The 17,294-nt window shown below is 41.8% G+C and overlaps 1 protein-coding gene across 4 annotated transcripts in view; it reads left to right on the forward strand.

The window, feature by feature from the left end:
• Parn (poly(A)-specific ribonuclease) overlaps positions 1-17,294 on the forward strand; it is a 219,066-nt gene that overhangs the window by 160,063 nt on the left and 41,709 nt on the right. For all 4 annotated transcript variants that reach the window (XM_029561999.1, XM_029561998.1, XM_029561997.1 and 1 more), the window contains one exon: positions 3,053-3,242. In XM_029561999.1, coding sequence (XP_029417859.1) covers positions 3,053-3,242 — 190 coding nt within the window. The remainder of the gene's footprint in view (positions 1-3,052; positions 3,243-17,294) is intronic.

Here is a 17,294-nt window from a genome sequence, read left to right on the forward strand (position 1 = left end):
AATGGAGATCTTTTTTAAAGGTTAAAAACTCATTCAATTTTATGTCTTACAGGGCTTATACTGAGTTCAATATTGTATAACTATTACCTCAACTGTGAACCTAGAAACTTCACCCACTTGTGAAGGAGATGTACTGTTGCTCTGGAGTGTGTTACTGAATATGTTAAATCTGTAGTGAAATGCTTCTTCTAATCATGTAGTTATTAAAATTTTTTTTAAATGATTACAAAAATAATTCTTCAAAGCATTAAAAAAAGAAGTGAAGTTCTTATTTTCTTTTAAATCTTTGTGTGTTGGGGGGAATGAGTCTGTGGAGTATGTGGGGGGGGGTTGTACTTGTTAGTGTGGTTATGTCCACATATGAATGTGGGTGCACATGGGTGCTCATGTATGTGGAGATCTGTAGTCAACAAAGGGTGTCTTTCTGGGCTTACTCTCCACCTTTATGTTTTTGAGACAGAGTCTCTTAGTGAGCTTTGAAGCTCATGGATAGGACTCTGCTGGCCAACGAGCTGCAGGAATCTGCTTGATCCTACTTGTTAGTGTGGTTATGTCCACATATGAATGTGGGTGCACATGGGTGCTCATGTATGTGGAGATCTGTAGTCAACAAAGGGTGTCTTTCTGGGCTTACTCTCCACCTTTATGTTTTTGAGACAGAGTCTCTTAGTGAGCTTTGAAGCTCATGGATAGGACTCTGCTGGCCAACGAGCTGCAGGAATCTGCTTGATCCTATTCCCTGAGCCCCAGTGCTAGAGTTACAGGAGCACACTGCTGCCTGTGGCTTTTTACCTGGGTTCTAAGGATCCAAACTTAGGTCTTCCTGGTCACACAGCAGGTACTTTACCAACTGAGCCCTCCCTCCAGGCAGCCCTTCTTAACTTTTATAGATTAGATTCCTAAATATTTCGGGTATGACATTCTGTAAACCATTGTGCTGAGAAATTTTAGTCAAATCTGGCCACTTAAAGATTAAAAAGTGTCAGGTGCTCCTAAAGCCCCAACTGGTCTGAAACTGTCTGTACACCAAGGTGACCTTGATCTCACAGAGATCCCCCTGCCCCTACCCCTTCCTCCCTAGCACTGGGATTAAAGGTATGCATTACCACACCCAGCTTTAATTTCTTTTAAAAAAAAGAAAAAAAAAAAAAGAAAAAGACAGGATCTTGCCCTATAGGCCAAATTTGCCTAGAACTCATTATAAACTTAGGCTGGCCTTAAGCTAGACTTTTGCCTTGTCCTCCTGAGTGCTGGGATTACAGGTCTGTGCCATCAAGCCCGGCCCATTGTCCAATTCTGGGATACCCAGATACTGTGTGCTCATCTCTCCAAGCTGCCTTTACACATTCATTCATGTAACATCGAGCACTTCTCTACCAAGAACTCTGCTAGGTACAGGTGTATAGACTGAACATCATGGTGCTGGTATAGCCACCCAGGTTCCAAGGCTGCCCTGGCAGCATGGCTAAGCTCTTACCTCCCTACCAGTGTAGGAAATAACTATTGGTAGTGACAGTGGGCAAGGAAAGCACATGCCCAAACTTCATGAACCAGCATCAGCATGTGGGAGCCATCCACCTGGGATAGGCTGTCTATCCATCATCACTCCCTTATGGCCACCGTGTTCTATCCACCAGCCTTAGAGAAAGGAGCACTATGGGTTTAGAACAAAAGTAACCACATCACAACTGGCTTGTAGTTCAGTTAGTGGCAGAACACTTGGCCTGGGTGTTCCATGCCCAGGTTCCCATGCTCAGCACTGTAAAACAGAAACAAAAATAAAAGTAACTATGGCCCAGCCATAGTAGAAGTTAGAAGCATTTGTGCCCAGAGAGAATAACTCTGGCTTTCAAGCTCTCCTGCTAGTCAGAAGTACCGTGCATGGAATCAGGAATCTTTAAAAGTGATGGAGAAAGGTCAAGTGTCAAGGATTGTTGGAGATATCTGGCAGTTGGGATGGAGTAACCTGATATTGAGTCCTGTTGGTTTAACAATCAGGCAAATCCCTGACTCTGTAACCTTGTTTCTCATTTTGTGTGTGTGTGGTGGCGGGGGGGTGCACATGTGCACAGCACATGCATGTGTGGAGGTCAGAGGACCATCTCAGGTGTTGATCCTTGGGTGCCTTCCATGTTTAGTTTGAGATAAGGTCTCTCATTGGCCTGGAACTTCTGGACCTTTGATCTTTCAGGGATCTGCCTGTCTCTGTCTCCCATGTCCCCGTTGCTGGGATTACAGGCACTTACCTCTGTACCCAGCTACTTTTGTAACGTGAGTTCTGGTGATTTGAACTCAAGTCCTCATACTTGCAAGGCACTCATTTTACTGACTGAGCCAGCCCATTGTTTCTCATCATTAAAGACCAGAATTCTCTCTCATGGAATACTATGACACAGTATCTCCAAAGTACAGCGTACAGATGCCTTCTGTGTTTGACACAGTGGTCAGGCCACTGTCCATACAATTCCATTATCACTTTTATTTTAGAGTTTACAGTTTTTGCCCAGTGGTTATTTATTTTCACTTTCTTACTCTGAAAATGTAACTTGAAAAAGTAACTTGAAAGTCAATGCTTTATTTGCAGATTACAGTGCTTTCCAGTATACCAAGCCCCTCACACTGGGGAAGACTAAGGAACAGTGACTTGTCACCATGTGAGGGGAATGTGTTCAGCAATGGTCTCCTACGTGGCAGTGCCAGGATCAGAGCTCAGACCTGGGCCAGGGTGCCTTTGGTCACCATAGGCCTCCTTTGCTAAGTGGCATTGTCATCTGTTTGTTGTTGCTTTGTTTTTAAGATTTATTTTATTTTAGATGTATGTGTGAATACCTGCATCTTATGTATGTGCATCACATGCATGCCAGTGCCCACAGAGGCCAGAAGAAGGTGGTGGAGTCCCTGGAATTGGAGTTATAGGCTGTTGTGAACTGCCCCATATCATTGTAGAGAATCAAACCAGGGTCCGCTGCAGGAGTAGCAAGTGCTCTTAATCACTGAGCCACTCTCCAGCCCCCTCTTGTCTCTAGTAAGGATTTCCTTCTTTTCTTTATAGCTGTCAACACCAGCAAATATGCAGAAAGCTATCGGATCCAGACCTATGCTGAGTACGTGGGGAAGAGGCAGGAAGACAAGCAGATGAAGAGGAAATGGACAGAAGATGGCTGGAAGGAGGTGGAGAGAAAGCGGTCCAGCATGCAGGGTGTGTCCCAGTCGCTGCAGAGCCACTATTATCACACCAACAGGTGAATTGGTGATTTGCTGGGTGGAGCTGTTCGGGCAGTGGCTTTTCCTGATACTTCCTTTAAGATCGTTAAGTATTTGACTTTTGAGAAGATACTTTTTTCTAGCTTTTTATGTCATAAGTCAGTGTGATTACTTGTTTTTTTTAATTAGCTTTTTTTTTGAAACAGTCTTGCCATGTAGCCCAGGCTGGCTTTGACCCCATAGTCCTTTGAGTGCTAGGATTACAGCTAAGCAGCGCCAAGCTTGGCTTGTGACAACTTTAATTCCTTATATGTGAGGGATTGTATAGATCCCAACTCTTCGTTAATCCTCATGTAACCCTTTTCAAGTAGACAGGATGTATTTTATTCCCATTTGGTGGGTAAGTAAATGGAGGCTCACCAATGGAGTTGCCCACCAATATGGTGAGAGACCAGGATTAGAGCTGGACTTGTCTGCATCCAATCTCTTCCCTTCTCCAGGTGCCAAGAACCTTGTGCCTCTTTTTAGATCCCACATAGTTACTGAACCACACAGCCAAGGGTGTGGCTCAGTGACAGAGCACTGATCTACCACGCCCAAGTCCTGGATTCCATCTCCACCACCACAAAATAAGTGGATGGATGGGTGGGTGGATGGATGGATGGATGGATGGATGGATGGATGGATGCATAGACATACCTATTGGATTTGTCTTTAAAAATGGCATGATATGGTATTATGTTTGGCTTTTTAAAAATTTGTTTTTAGAATAATTCATCCTTATTTTGTGTGTATTGACTTTATGTTTGTTTATTTGTTTGTTTTAGACAGGGTCTTCTTGTAGCCCAGCTCACCTGGAACTCTATGGAGACCAGGCTGACCTTCATTTCACAGAGATCTGCCTGCCTCTGCCTCCCAAATGCTAGGACTATTTTGGATTCTGTGTGTGTGTGTGTGTCTGTGTGTCTGTGTATGTCTGTGTGTCTTTTTGAGACAGGGTCTCACTGTAGTCCCAGCTGGTCTGGAACTCTCTATGTAGACCAGGGTGGCCTCAAACTCACAGAGATCCACCTGCTTCTGCCTCCCAAGTGCTGGGACTAAAGGCATGTGCCACCATGCCCAGCCTGTAGTATGTGATTCCTATAAACAAGACTGATGCTGTGAACATGTATGAAAAAATTTTTTGTTGCTGCATGTTTTCACTTTTCATGATTAAATGAGTTGGGAGTAGGATTGTGAAGTTTTAGGATATTTGATGCTTGTGTGTTTGTTAAACTTTGTAAAAACAAAAACATAGTCTCTCAAGAAGCTGTACTGTTTTACAGCCCACCAATAACGTGTAAGTTCCAGTTGCTCCATATCTTGCCAACATTTAATGGTGTCAGTCTTTCTGATTTAGCTATCTAGAGTGTATGAGATGGCATTACATTATTATTTTAATTTGCATCTCATGGGGCTGGAGAGATGGCTCAGCAGTTAAGAGAACTGGCTACTCTTGCAGAGGACACAGGTTCGAATCCCAGCACCCATATGGCAGCTAACAACTATCATAACTCCAGATCCAGGGGATCTGATGACCTCTTCTGTCCTCCTCGGGCATTGTACAACACAGGTGCAAGTAATACACATATACACATAAAATAAAAATAATAAATAAAAAATACATTTAAAATTTTTTGCATCTCATGATTGATGCTGTTTTTGCAGTGCTAAGAATCCAGCCCAGGGCCTTGCCCACACTGGCAAGCACCCTGTCCCTTAGATACACCTTTAGCCCTTACCACCTTTTAATGTTCTTGATCATTCAGGCTTGTAACAAGTTTAATTGTGACAACTTTAAGGTGACTTGTTAACTCTCATACCTCTTTTTTTGTTAGTTGTTTCTTTTTTTAAAATATTTTACTTAATTTTAGTTTATGTTTATGAGTATATTGCCTGCATAGATGTAAGTGCACCATGTAAGTGCCTACAGAGGTCAGAAGACAGCATCCGATTCCCTAGAACTGGAGTTAAGAACAGTTGTTTGCCACCATGTAGGTGCTGGAAATCAAACCCAGGTCCTCCGCAAGATCACCCAGTGCTCTTAACTGCTGAGCCAGCTCTCCAGCCTTATTGACTGTTTCTTACTGTCATTTGTACTTCTAAGTAGTCTGAATCTAAAGCCTTTCTCAGATATGTGTACTGAACATATTTTGAATACATATTTTCAGGATTTGATTTGCTTATTCATTGTTTAATGATGTCTTCATGCATAGATTAAAACATTTTTGGTGATGATCTGCTTTATAATTTTTCTCTTTCATGGTTAGTGGATTTTTTTTCTTTAAAAATGTTTGCTTATCCTAATATGACAGTGATTTTACTCATATTTTTTGTGGGAGGGTTGGGATGTTTTTGCTTTTCTATTTGGGTCATGATCCATTTCAAATGAATTTTGTGTATGTAATGAAATGGGTGTTATGGGTTGGTTTGTAAATGCCCTCCAAAAGCTCATGCTCTGTAGACTTGCTCCCTGCTCACCACTTTTGTGTATCTGTCTGGTCTTTTCCTAGACTCTTTTTGTTCCATCTATTTATTTCTTTTCTTACGCAAATCCCATACTATCTTATTACCATGGTTTCCTAATAAGTCTTAAGTTCAGCTAACACACAGCTCTAATTTTGTTCTTTTTATGACAAGAAGTTTGTCTTCTTTCCTTTCTTCCATTATAACAAATGTATACTGATATTTTAAAACATTTTAAAGGTGGCCATCTTTTGCATTCCATATGAATTTTAAAATAATGCATCTCCAGGGCTGGAGAAATGGCTCAGCAGTTAAGAGCATTGTCTGCTCTTGCGGAAGACCTGGATTTGATTCCCAACACCCACTTATCGAACTAACAACCATCCATAATACCAATTCCAGGGTGTCTGACACCCTCTCTGATCTCCACAGGCATTGCACAGCATGAATGCACTTATGTACATGCAGACAATACACTCATACACATAAAATAAAAAGAATAAATATAAAATAATACATCCTCAATAAACTTGTACTTAGTATTTTTTACTGAAGAGATCTTATATATCTTATATTACTTTTCTTCCTAAGTATTTTATATTTAAAATTGTTTGTTTATTTTATGTATATAAGTGTTTTGCCTGCATGCATATAATTGTACCTATGTGTGCAATGCCCTTAGAGGCCAGAAGAGGGCACTGGATCCCCTGGAACTGAGTTAAAGACAGTTCTTAGCTGCCGTGTGGATGCTGGGAACCGAACCCAGGTTCTCTGGAAGAGCAGCCAGTGCTCTTACCAGTGCAGTGCTCCTAACCACTGGACATTTCTCCAGCCCAAGACTCTTTTTTTAAAGATTTATTTATTTTTATTAATAAAAATAAATTTTATGTTTGTGAGTGATTTTGCCTACATATGTGTAAGTGTACCACATGCATGCAATGCCCTCAAGAGGCCAGAAGAAGGTGACGGATCCCTGGAACTGAAGTTACAGATAAGTGGTTGTCAGCTGCCATATGGGTGCTGGGAACAGAACCTGGATGCTGTGCAAGAGCAGCCAGTGTTCTTAACAGCTGAGCCATCTCTCCAGCCCCAAGATTTATTTTATTTTAAACAATGTGTATTTGTGTATGTCTGTGTATAGTCACGTGAGTGCAGGTGCCCTCAGAGGCCAGAAGAGGGCATCTGGTCCCTTAGAGCTATAGTTGCAAGTGGTTGTGAGCTACCAACCTGAGTACTGGGACCTGAACTTAGATCCTCTGTAAGAGCAGGGTGCATTCTTAGCCACTGAGCCATTTCTTCTGCCCTCTAGTAGTACTTGATAACTTCTTTGATTTCTGCCTTAAGAAGATAGTCCAGGCTCCTGTGCATTGTTTTGCCTTCTATTTGGAATCAGTTGTTTCTCTAAGGTGTGATGTTTCTCTCAGTGAGGAATGGTACTTAGAGACCATGTTTGCAAGCATTGTACTGTTTTGTTTTGTTTTTTGGTGGGGGGGCATGCTTTTTGTAGCCTGTTTGAATAAAAGCATTTATCAAGGAGACCTGTCTTCTTCCTTTGTAATGTAATGATGTCTCTAATTTTATTAACACTTTAGAACTACATTTCTTTCATTGAAATTCTATTTCTCTCTTATGTTAAAAATTTTGATTCTTTATATTAATATATTTCTTTGCTTTAGCCATACTATATTTATATGGATATAGAGTAGTTTCAGAATAACTATCAATATCATTCCTAATATAATTATTTTAAAAGGTTTGCAACTATTTTTTATTTAGGGTATATCACACTAGCAGTGAATGGTCAAATCATTGTGTTTTAGGGACTGGGGTTGGAGTGCAATGGTAGAGTGCTTGCCTAGCACTTGTGAGACTCTGGGTTTGAGCCCCAGCACTAGAAAAAAATAAGAATCTGTGGTTTAAAACCACTTAAAGTAATTCTTCTCTGTATGATTAAGCTGCAAACCCAATAAGCCTTTAGGTTTGTTTTATTTTAAATATTTTATTTATTTATTTATTTATTTATTCATTTCGTGGTGTGCAGTGCCACTGAGGTCAGAAGAGGGCTTCAGATTCCCCTGGAACTGAAGTTAAGGATGGTTCATAGCCGCCATGTGGGTGCTGGGAGTCAAACCCGGGTCCTCTGTAAGAGTAGTCAGTGGTCTTAACCCCCAAGCCATCTCTCCAGGTTTGTTTTAATTTTTACTTTCAAGGATTCTGGTGTTTAGAATTTGCAGTTACTTTACAACTGCAGGAAGCCATTGTGCAGTTTCAATTGCAGATCTCCTAGCAGGTCTTGCTTAGGGGGATCCTGGCTCTGGTCTTTTTTGTTGTTGTGTTGTTTTGTTTTGGGGTTTCTTTGTTTTTGTTTTTTGTTTTTCGAGACAGGGTCTCCCTCTAGTCCCAACTGGCCTGGAACTCAGTATGTAGACCAGGCTCGCCTTTCATTTTCACAAGTATACAAATGACTGCATCCCTTCAAGGTGCCTAGACTTCTGCTGAGGTCCCTTCTTTTGCCATGCTGCTACTGAAATGTGATTCCCTGCAGTGCAAGGGGCTTTAGTGTACTGTGATCTCCTTGGTTAAAGCATACTCACCAGCTATACCTGGATATTTGAATTCTAGTTTACATTAGAACTGTGCACATCAGATCCTTTATGAAAATCAGTTCAGGCTGAGGGAGGTCAGAGAATTTCTGTGAGTTCAAGGCCAGCTTTGGCTATAGAGTGAGTCTTTTTCTCCAAAAATAAACTCAGAAAGCAAACAAGCAAAAGTTATGACTAGCTGGGTATGGTGGTGCACCCCTTTAATACCAGCACTCTGGAGGCAGAGTCAGGCAGAATCTCTGTGAAATAGAGGCCAGTCTGGTCTGCATAGCGAGTTCAGGCCAACTGGGGCTACAGGGTGACCTATCTTAAAAAACAAACAAAAAAATATCTTTCCAATGAATTACAATCTTGTACTCTTTTTGAAATACCTCTTTCCTATCCTGGCAGCATAAGGCTCCTTTCTGGAATAGTTATAGACCAACATAGATCTAGGAACACACTCACGTTTATTAAGCAGGTCCTTTCCTCTTGGTACCATGCTGGATGCTTTGCATCATTGTATTTACTCTGGATGACAGGAAAACTATGTGATACCATGTTTTAAGTTTCTAAAGAAGATATCTAGACAACTTAGAATATAATTTTAAAAAATATTTTATTGTTTTTATTTCATGTGTATGAGTGTATTGCCTGCATGTCTATAAGTACACCCATGTTGTGCCTGCGGAGGTCAGAAGAATGCATCGGATCCCCTGGAACTAGAGTTACAGATGGTTGTTAGCTGCCATGTGGGTGCTGGGAATTGAACCTGGGTCCTACAAGAGCAGTCAGTGCTCTTAACCACTGAGCCGTCTCTCCAGTCCCAGAGCACAATTCTTTTTATGGTTAAAAACAAAATCTGTTTTTAGAATTAGACTACTGGAGTGCTTAGATGATCCTAATTTTGTTGGCAATATCCAAAGCACTGGGAGCCAGTCGAACATAGGCCTTCTCTCCGTCAGGTCTGATCAGGGTATTGACTTTGGCCCCATCAGTGTCGTAGCGTTTTTTTCACAGCCTGTTTGAGCTGGTGCTTGTTAGCCTTGACATCCACAATAAACACATGTGTGTCTTCTATCTTCTTCATGTCTGACTCAATGGTCAGGAGAAACTTGATGATGGTGTAGTGGTCAAGCTTGTTTCTCCTGGGGGTGCTCTTGCGAGAGTATTTGGGCTGCCTCCAGAGCTGCAGGGTCATGGCCGCCAGAAAGCGGGTGACATGCGATCTTCTTCTCTCTGTGGCTGTGGACGCCTTTCAACGCTGCCTTCTTGTTTTCAGTGCCTTGGCTTTGGCTTCTGCTTTGGGAGGGGCAGTCGCTTCTTTCTTCTCTTTTGCCACCATGTTGGCGAAAAGCAGAATATAATGTTCACAGTAGAATTTGACTTGAAGCTTTTCCCTTGAGTCTAAGGATTGGAAAGAATGCTTAGAGGCCTAGGACAAGAGTTCAAGCAGAGAATTATGGACTGGAGAGAGCGTAATGCCCAGTTGGCTGCCTACCTGTTTTAGGCTGCACCTGGTAGCATGCTTTTTTTCCTCTTCTGCTGCTAGGGCTTGAGCCCAGGGCCCTGTGCATGCTAGAGACTGCTTCAGCACTGAGCCACATCCGCAGGCCTTCAGATGTTTTCACATCTGGTCTCTTTCTTCTCATCTGTGGTATAGGTGTAGTGTGTTTGACAACTCAGTGAATTGATTTTTTTCAGACGTAGGTCTTCTTTGATCCACTAGATATAGTCACTTCTGCAGACAGGGAGGCCAGCACAATTAGATTTTTAAAGAATTATCTACATGTATTTTTGTGGTAGTTTGAATGAAAAATGTCCCTCATAGACTCAAGTATTTAACACTTGGTCCCTAGTTGGTGGCGCTGTTGGGGGAAGTCATGGAACCATAAGGAGGTTTGCTGGAGGAAGCATATCACCAGGGGTGGGCTTTGAGAGCTCATGGCCGCACCCCACTTGTAGCTTGTTCTCTCTGATTCATGTCTGCTGTTGAAGATGAGATCCCTCAGCGTCCTGCTCCTGCCGCCATTCCTGCCGCTTCCCTGTCGTGATGGACTTTTAACTCTTGGGAACCGTAATCAAAATACTTTTTCTTCTACAAGTTGCTTTTCGTCATAATTTTTTATCACAACAACAGAAAAATAACTAATACAGTCTTCTTAGGGCTTATTTATTTCTGGTATACATGCTAGGCAAGAGCTCTACTACTGAACTGCATATTTTTTTAGAGTTTAGTCTCTTAACTTTTTTTTTAAGTTAATATTTGAAGAATTTGTGATTATTTCATTAAAATTTAGAAGATTTTTGGCAATGACTTGAATTTAAAGTTTCAGATTTCTTCTTTTTTTTTTTGGTTTGTTTTCAAGACAGGCCTGGAACTTCCTATGGAGACCAAGTTGGCCTCAATCTTACAGAAATCTGCCTGCCTCTGCCTCTCAAGTGTTGGGATTAAAGGTGTGCACCACCATACCCAGCAAATTTCAGATTTCTTTAAATTTGAAAACATAGAAAGGTTAGTCACTACTTCACCAGAAGTTTCCAATGTGCAGAAATCTGGAATTTGGCACGAAATGCCTTCTTTCACCCCACAAAGTAGCATGTCATATTGGGATTTTATTTGAAATAACTTGAAGCTGAGTTTAGCATCTTATAAATAGGTGATTTTGGATGTGTTGGGACACTTTATATTCCTAATAGTAGCAATTTTTGAAATTAGTGTTTCCTTCCTATATCTTCATGTTATTTATTTGATTAACCATAATTAAAAGCCCTGGCACCTGTGCCTCTAAAACTGTGTTCAATTCTTTACATTCATCTTCATCTAGCAGTGTCATTTTTTGTAATTGTATGAATGGTGCTGGCCTTTGACACAGATTGCCCTCAGCACATCTCACTTGTAGGAAGCAGAATGCTATGTTTCCCTGCCTGCTGACTAAATGCAGAACAAATCGATTTAAATTTCCCCAATGATGTCTGTTTGGGTTCATTTCTTTATTTTGGTAATTGTGTTAGCTAAAATAAAGTATGAAATGTGTAAATCCGGGATTTTAATTGCCAGATGTAGAAATCCTTAACATTTTTCTGGCAGCTCTTTCTTGACACTTTATGCTCAGCAAAAATTCTGCCATTGCTTCTCGAGCCTGCGGGAGCTGCCACGTGTTTGTGTTTATTTGGTGGGGGACAGGCGTGAGGATGAAATGACAGCTGTGGGTGATGCCAGGCTCCTTACCCTTCTTGCTGTGGTCCTGCGTTGCCTTTTTTGTCTGCAGATCTGAGGTTGTGTTCCCTTGTCCATTTAAGAATCCCTGAAACTGGGCAAGGGGCATGTAATCACAGCACTTGGGAGGCTAAGGCAGAAGGATTGCTGTGAGTTTGAGGACAGCCTGGGCTACATAGTACTAGGCCAGCCAGGGCTATATAGCAAGAGCTTGTCTCAGAAAAACAAAACAAAACAAAATGAAGGGAAAAAAAAATCCCTGAAGCAGGGAGTTTTCATCTCCATCGAACTACTTTGCTGGTAGTACACACGCCCAGTGTTTACCAGATGGAAATATTCTAGATCTTCCTGTTTGTGTCCCTCTTTTCCAAATGCAAAATGCATGGTAAGTAAATGAATATTTACTGTTCAAGCTATTAAATTTTTCTGTATATTTGAGGTGTTCAGAATAAGATAGGTAAAGTAGAACTTTGTATCTTGTGAACTGTGTGCTTCATAGAGCAGGGCGGCATAGTGACCCTCGGGTGCCTTGTGGTCCCAGGCACCGAGGCCACAAATGGCTGTGCAGCTGATAGTGAGCTGCACCCTTGGAGCTGCTAGAATATGTGCCGTCCTTGCTGCCCCACTGCCAGGGCCCTCACTGTTCTTGCTGCTTCTGCCTCAGTTCTTTCTCTTTCCCTCTTCCTTCCCTGATACTTTTCAAAGATCTGGGCCATTATCTCAAGACACAGATCAGTGTCAGCGCTGAAAACATGGATGTCTTGCCTTCTCACCAGAGGACAGGGAGGGGACAGAGAAAGCATCACAGTCATTGAGTCTGCCATGTGCCAGGCCCCGAAACCCCAGCTATTTTGTTTTCATGTTGAATTCTTGCAATAATCAGTTTCCTAATAGAGAAACTTGCTTGCCTGGAGTCCTACAGCCAGTAAGAGTCCAGACTCAGGCCCTTAACTCTTCCTTCCCAAACCCCATTCTCGAAGAAAAGTCCCATTGATTAGAAAAGCAAAAAGCTAAGGCTGGGCATGATGGCACACACCTTTGGGAGGCAGAGGCAGGCGGATCTCTGTGAGTTTGAGGCCAGTCTGGTCTACAAAGCGAATTCTAAGCCAACTGGAGCTACAGGGAGACCCTGTCTCAAAAAAGACCAAAAAAAAAAAGAAAGAAAATTACAAAAAATTGCTCTTTCCCAGGTATCGAAGGATATCTAGATATCCTGCTGCCTTTCAGAATTCTTTGTCTTGGGGAGTATTGTAGGAAGTAAAAGGAGTCGAAGTTAGAGATCGTTGCTGATTCCTATTAGCCATTCTGGACCTAACCAGGATGAACGTGGATGCCTGGAAACATGAGTAAAGGAGTGATTAGGGGAACTGCAGCACTTGGCGCACCTTTCCCACCTTACTCCAGGGCTCGCAGGCTGCCTTTCTTCTTTTTACCTCTTAAACACAACGAAGTCAGGCTGAGAATGTTTTCCCTGCTTTGTTAAAGGTAGGACAGAAATGGCCTTCTTTCCCCAGTCACACCAGTATCTCCCTCATTTTATCCTCCTCCTTGTTGCTTTAAAGCCATCTAAAGGTGTTCAGTAGACCAGCTGTCTGCCGAGGACTAGCACAAGTCCAAACATCTCACCTGCCTGCTCTGTCACATTTCTCAAGGAAACTTAACTTAAAAGGAAACTTAAAACTTAAGTTTTATAACTTAAAAGGAAATCTGTCCCCTATAACTGCAGAAATCAGTATTCAGACTGCTGTTCTCTCAGAATGCACAGTTGTCATTTCCATGAAGAACTGGGGACTGTGGCCAGGCGTGGTTGCACACATTTTTAGTCCTAAATGGATATGATTTGTGAAAGTTTCCTCCCTCTCTTCCTTTGGTTTTGTTTTATTTTATTGGTCTTTTTGAGATAGGGTCTCCCTGTAGCCCCAGCTGATCTGGAACTTGCTATGTAGATCAGGGTGGCCTCAGTCTCACTGAGATCCACCTGCCTTTGCCTCCCTAGTGTTGAGGTTTTAAAGGTGTGTGCCACCATGTCAGGTTCCTCTGTCCCTTTTCTAAAATAAACATCAAAGCACTTCTGTAACTGTTGCGGTGACATTTGAACTCCATCTCCACTACTGTCACTATTACCTTTTGCTTTCAGCCATTTCCTCTTTCGACTTAGAATTTTAAAAATGTTGCATGGGACTTGTGAGGCAGAGGCAGGTGGATCTCTGTGAGTTCAAGGCCAGCCTAGTTTACGTAGTGAGTTCCAGGTCAGCTGGGGCTACAGGGAGACCCTATCTCAAAAGACCAAAAACAGAACAAACAAACAAAAATATTGCATGGGTGCTGGGCACTGTGGCACAGGTCTTTAATCCTAACTGTTGGGAGACTGAAGTAGGCTGATCTCTGTGTAGCAAGTTCCAGGCCAGCTGGGGCTATAGGGAGACCCCATCTCAAAAACAAATTAAAAAACCAAAACAGCAACAACAACAAATATTGAATGGTTTTATTCACTGGGAAACAAGGTGACAACATTTTTTTTTTTCTGCCTACCTCTGCCTCCCAAGTGCTGGGATTAAAGGCGTGCGCCACCATACCCAGCCTAATTTTTATTTATTTTTATTTTATGTGTATGAGTGTTCTGTCTACATGTGTGTAAGCGCACTCATGTCATGCAGTGCTTGCGGAAGAGGGTGTTGGATCCCCTGGAACTGGAGTTGGACTGTTGTTAGCTGCCAAGTAGGTGCTGGAATTCAAACCCATTTCTGGCCTCTGAGGTCATTGCATGCACATGGTGCACTTACATGCAGGCAAAACACTCATACACATAAAATAAACAATTTTTAAAAATCTAGTTCAGTGAATTAGCAGGGTTATAGGATGTAAGTTCAACACCTATAAATCAACCATAGTTCTTTATTTTACTATATTTTAGAAATACATTCTCTTTTTTGGGGGGAGGGGCGCCTTTTTGAGACTGGGTCTCCTTGTAGCCCTAGGTGGCCTAGAACTCACTATAGACCAGGCTGGCCTTGAACTTACAGAGATCTGCCTGCCTCTACCTCCCATGTGCTGGGATTAAAGGCCCGTGCCACCATGCTCGGTGGTGACAAGATTTTTTTTGCTTTTTGTTTTTAATTAATTTATATTTATTTTATGTATATGAGTGTATTGCCTGCATGTATGTAAGTGCACCCGTGTCATCCAATGCCCGTGGAGGCCAGAAGAAGGTGTCAGATCTCTTTGAACTGGAGTTATACATTGTTAGTGTGCTGGGATTAAAGGCCCGTGCCACCATGCTCGGTGGTGACAAGATTTTTTTTGCTTTTTGTTTTTAATTAATTTATATTTATTTTATGTATATGAGTGTATTGCCTGCATGTATGTAAGTGCACCCGTGTCATCCAATGCCCGTGGAGGCCAGAAGAAGGTGTCAGATCTCTTTGAACTGGAGTTATACATTGTTAGCCTCCATGTGGGTGCCAGGAATTGAATCCAGGTCCTCTTCAAGAGCAGCAAATGCTCTTAACTACAGAGCCATCTCTCCAGCCCCAGCACTTTTCTTCTTCTTCTTTTTATTATATATATATATTTTTTTTTAGGAAAGGTCTGGAAAGATCACATCGGTTAAAAGCACATACTACTCTTACAGAGGTCCTGAATTTAGTTCCCAGCACCTGTGTTAGGTGGCTTACAACCACCCAGCTCCAGGGACTCTGACACCCTCTTCTGACCTCCACAGACACTTGTGTTCACATACCTACACATAGTCACACATGTATACACATAATTTTAAACTACAAATAAAAATAAAAATTATTTTTTTAAAAAACAAGAAATAAGGGGTGTGGTGGTGCACACCTTTAATCCTAGCACTCAGGAGGCAGAGGCACGTGGCTCTCTCTGAGTTCAAGGCCAGCCTGGTCTACAGTGAGTTCCAGGACAGCTGGGGCTACAGAGAGACCCCATCTCAAAAAGACCAAAAAAAAAAAAAAAAAAAAAAATCTCCATTTAATTTTAAAATACACTGTTTCTTACAGAAAGACTCATTGTTTTTGCTAGTAGCACTGAGATGTTGGCGCATGTGTCTCTAATCTTTATGTGTCTGATTATCACTAGTCATAATCAGTTGCACTTGGATCTGTGGAGCCTGTGTATGTCTATAAAGTCATCAGATAGATTTCAATGGTAGTGTTTATCACCTCTACTAATATGACATAAATTTTTATGCTTTCTCCTTAAATATAATTCATTTATTAAAATTTGTTGATTTGTGTGTGTGTGTGTGTGTGTATCACACATAACATCCCAAACCATCTTATTCATCTATGTACCCACTTCCCAGATGGCACTCTCCCATAGTCTCCCTCCCCACACTAGAGCCCTTATACTCTGTCATCCCTGCTACTGTCTGCTGTGTTGTCAGTACCCACAGCTGTTCCTCACTATTTGTCTATCCTGTGAATCTAGTCAGCTTATCTAGAGGTCTTTGTTTTAGGAAGGTCAGCTGTTCCTCATCTAGCGGCAATCAGTTGTGAATATTCCTTTAGATAAGATTGGGGTCTGCTGTTCATTTTCCCACTTCTATGCTGGGTTACTGTCTTGGAGTATTTTGGGCCACCCTGGCCAACAACTCCTCCTATCTGACATTGTTGCTTGTTATGTAGCCTTTAGCTATACATACGGACTCTTAAATTATATTGGTCCCTTTAATCTTTAGTTATACTTTCCTTTTGGGTGTTTAAGGCCATACAGTGGGCCCAGGTAAACCAATTTATTTTTACTCTTAAGGTCGTTTGAGGACCTGTTCCTCAGGGGTCACATGGGCTTGGGAGGATCCCCTGGCTCGTTTCTTTTACCAGTTCCACCTATGTGAAAATAAGTCAAAGGTCCTGCTCAAACATGGCTGGCTTTGCTTGGAAGCATGAAGGAAACATTTCCTCTGTGTTGACCCTCATCTTTGTAGACTGGACACGGGTTCAAGTCCATCTCGTGGGGTCTCCACGGCCTCCGTGATCAAGAGGACAGGTGACCCACCACAATTACAGGACATTTTGAGAGATGCTTATAGTCCTCTGGAACTTAGTTGACCTAGGAGGACAAGGAACAAAAACTGTCCTTTATGTCCCTCTGACCAAATCAGTATAAGCCTCAAAGTATGTCTGTTAAACATCCAAGAAGGTTAGTTCCACCAGTCTGGTACTTTTAATTACTGTGTGTCATGTAGATAAATCTTGGGCAAAGACCAGTTGTTCTCAGATAAACCTTACCTAGCATATATTTCTTGATCTGGTATGTATAATTTGTCATTAGGTTGTTGGACTAATATGGTTCCCTCTGGTTTTTAAAACTACCTAGGCATTATTTATCTCTCACATTGTCTAACCCTTCCACCATGGTATCCCCATTTAAGGTCTGTGCCATGTAGATAAATATTGGTAAAGACAAGTTGTTCTCAGATAAACCTTACCTAGATATATGTGTCTTGATCTGGTATGTATAATTTGTCAGTAGGTTGTTGGACTAATATGGTTTCCTCTGGTTTTTAAAACTAGCTAGGCATTATTTATCTCTCACATTGTCTAACCCCCCCATCATGGTTTCCTCAATTAAGGTGCCCCCATTTCCCCCCATTCTCCCTTAATAATACCCTTTTCCTATGGTCCTGCCTCCCTTGAGCTCCTTCTTTCCCTTTATCCCCTAGGTTCCTTGTATACCCTTCCCTCCCTCTCCCTTAAACTAACCCAATTTTTATCCATATCTCCCTTATTAATGCCTGTCTCCTACTGTTCTTCTCTTTCAGG

The sequence above is a fragment of the Nannospalax galili genome, unplaced genomic scaffold (assembly GCF_000622305.1).
Source record: "Nannospalax galili isolate Female #2095 unplaced genomic scaffold, S.galili_v1.0 scaffold32, whole genome shotgun sequence".
Lineage (NCBI taxonomy): Eukaryota > Metazoa > Chordata > Mammalia > Rodentia > Spalacidae > Nannospalax > Nannospalax galili.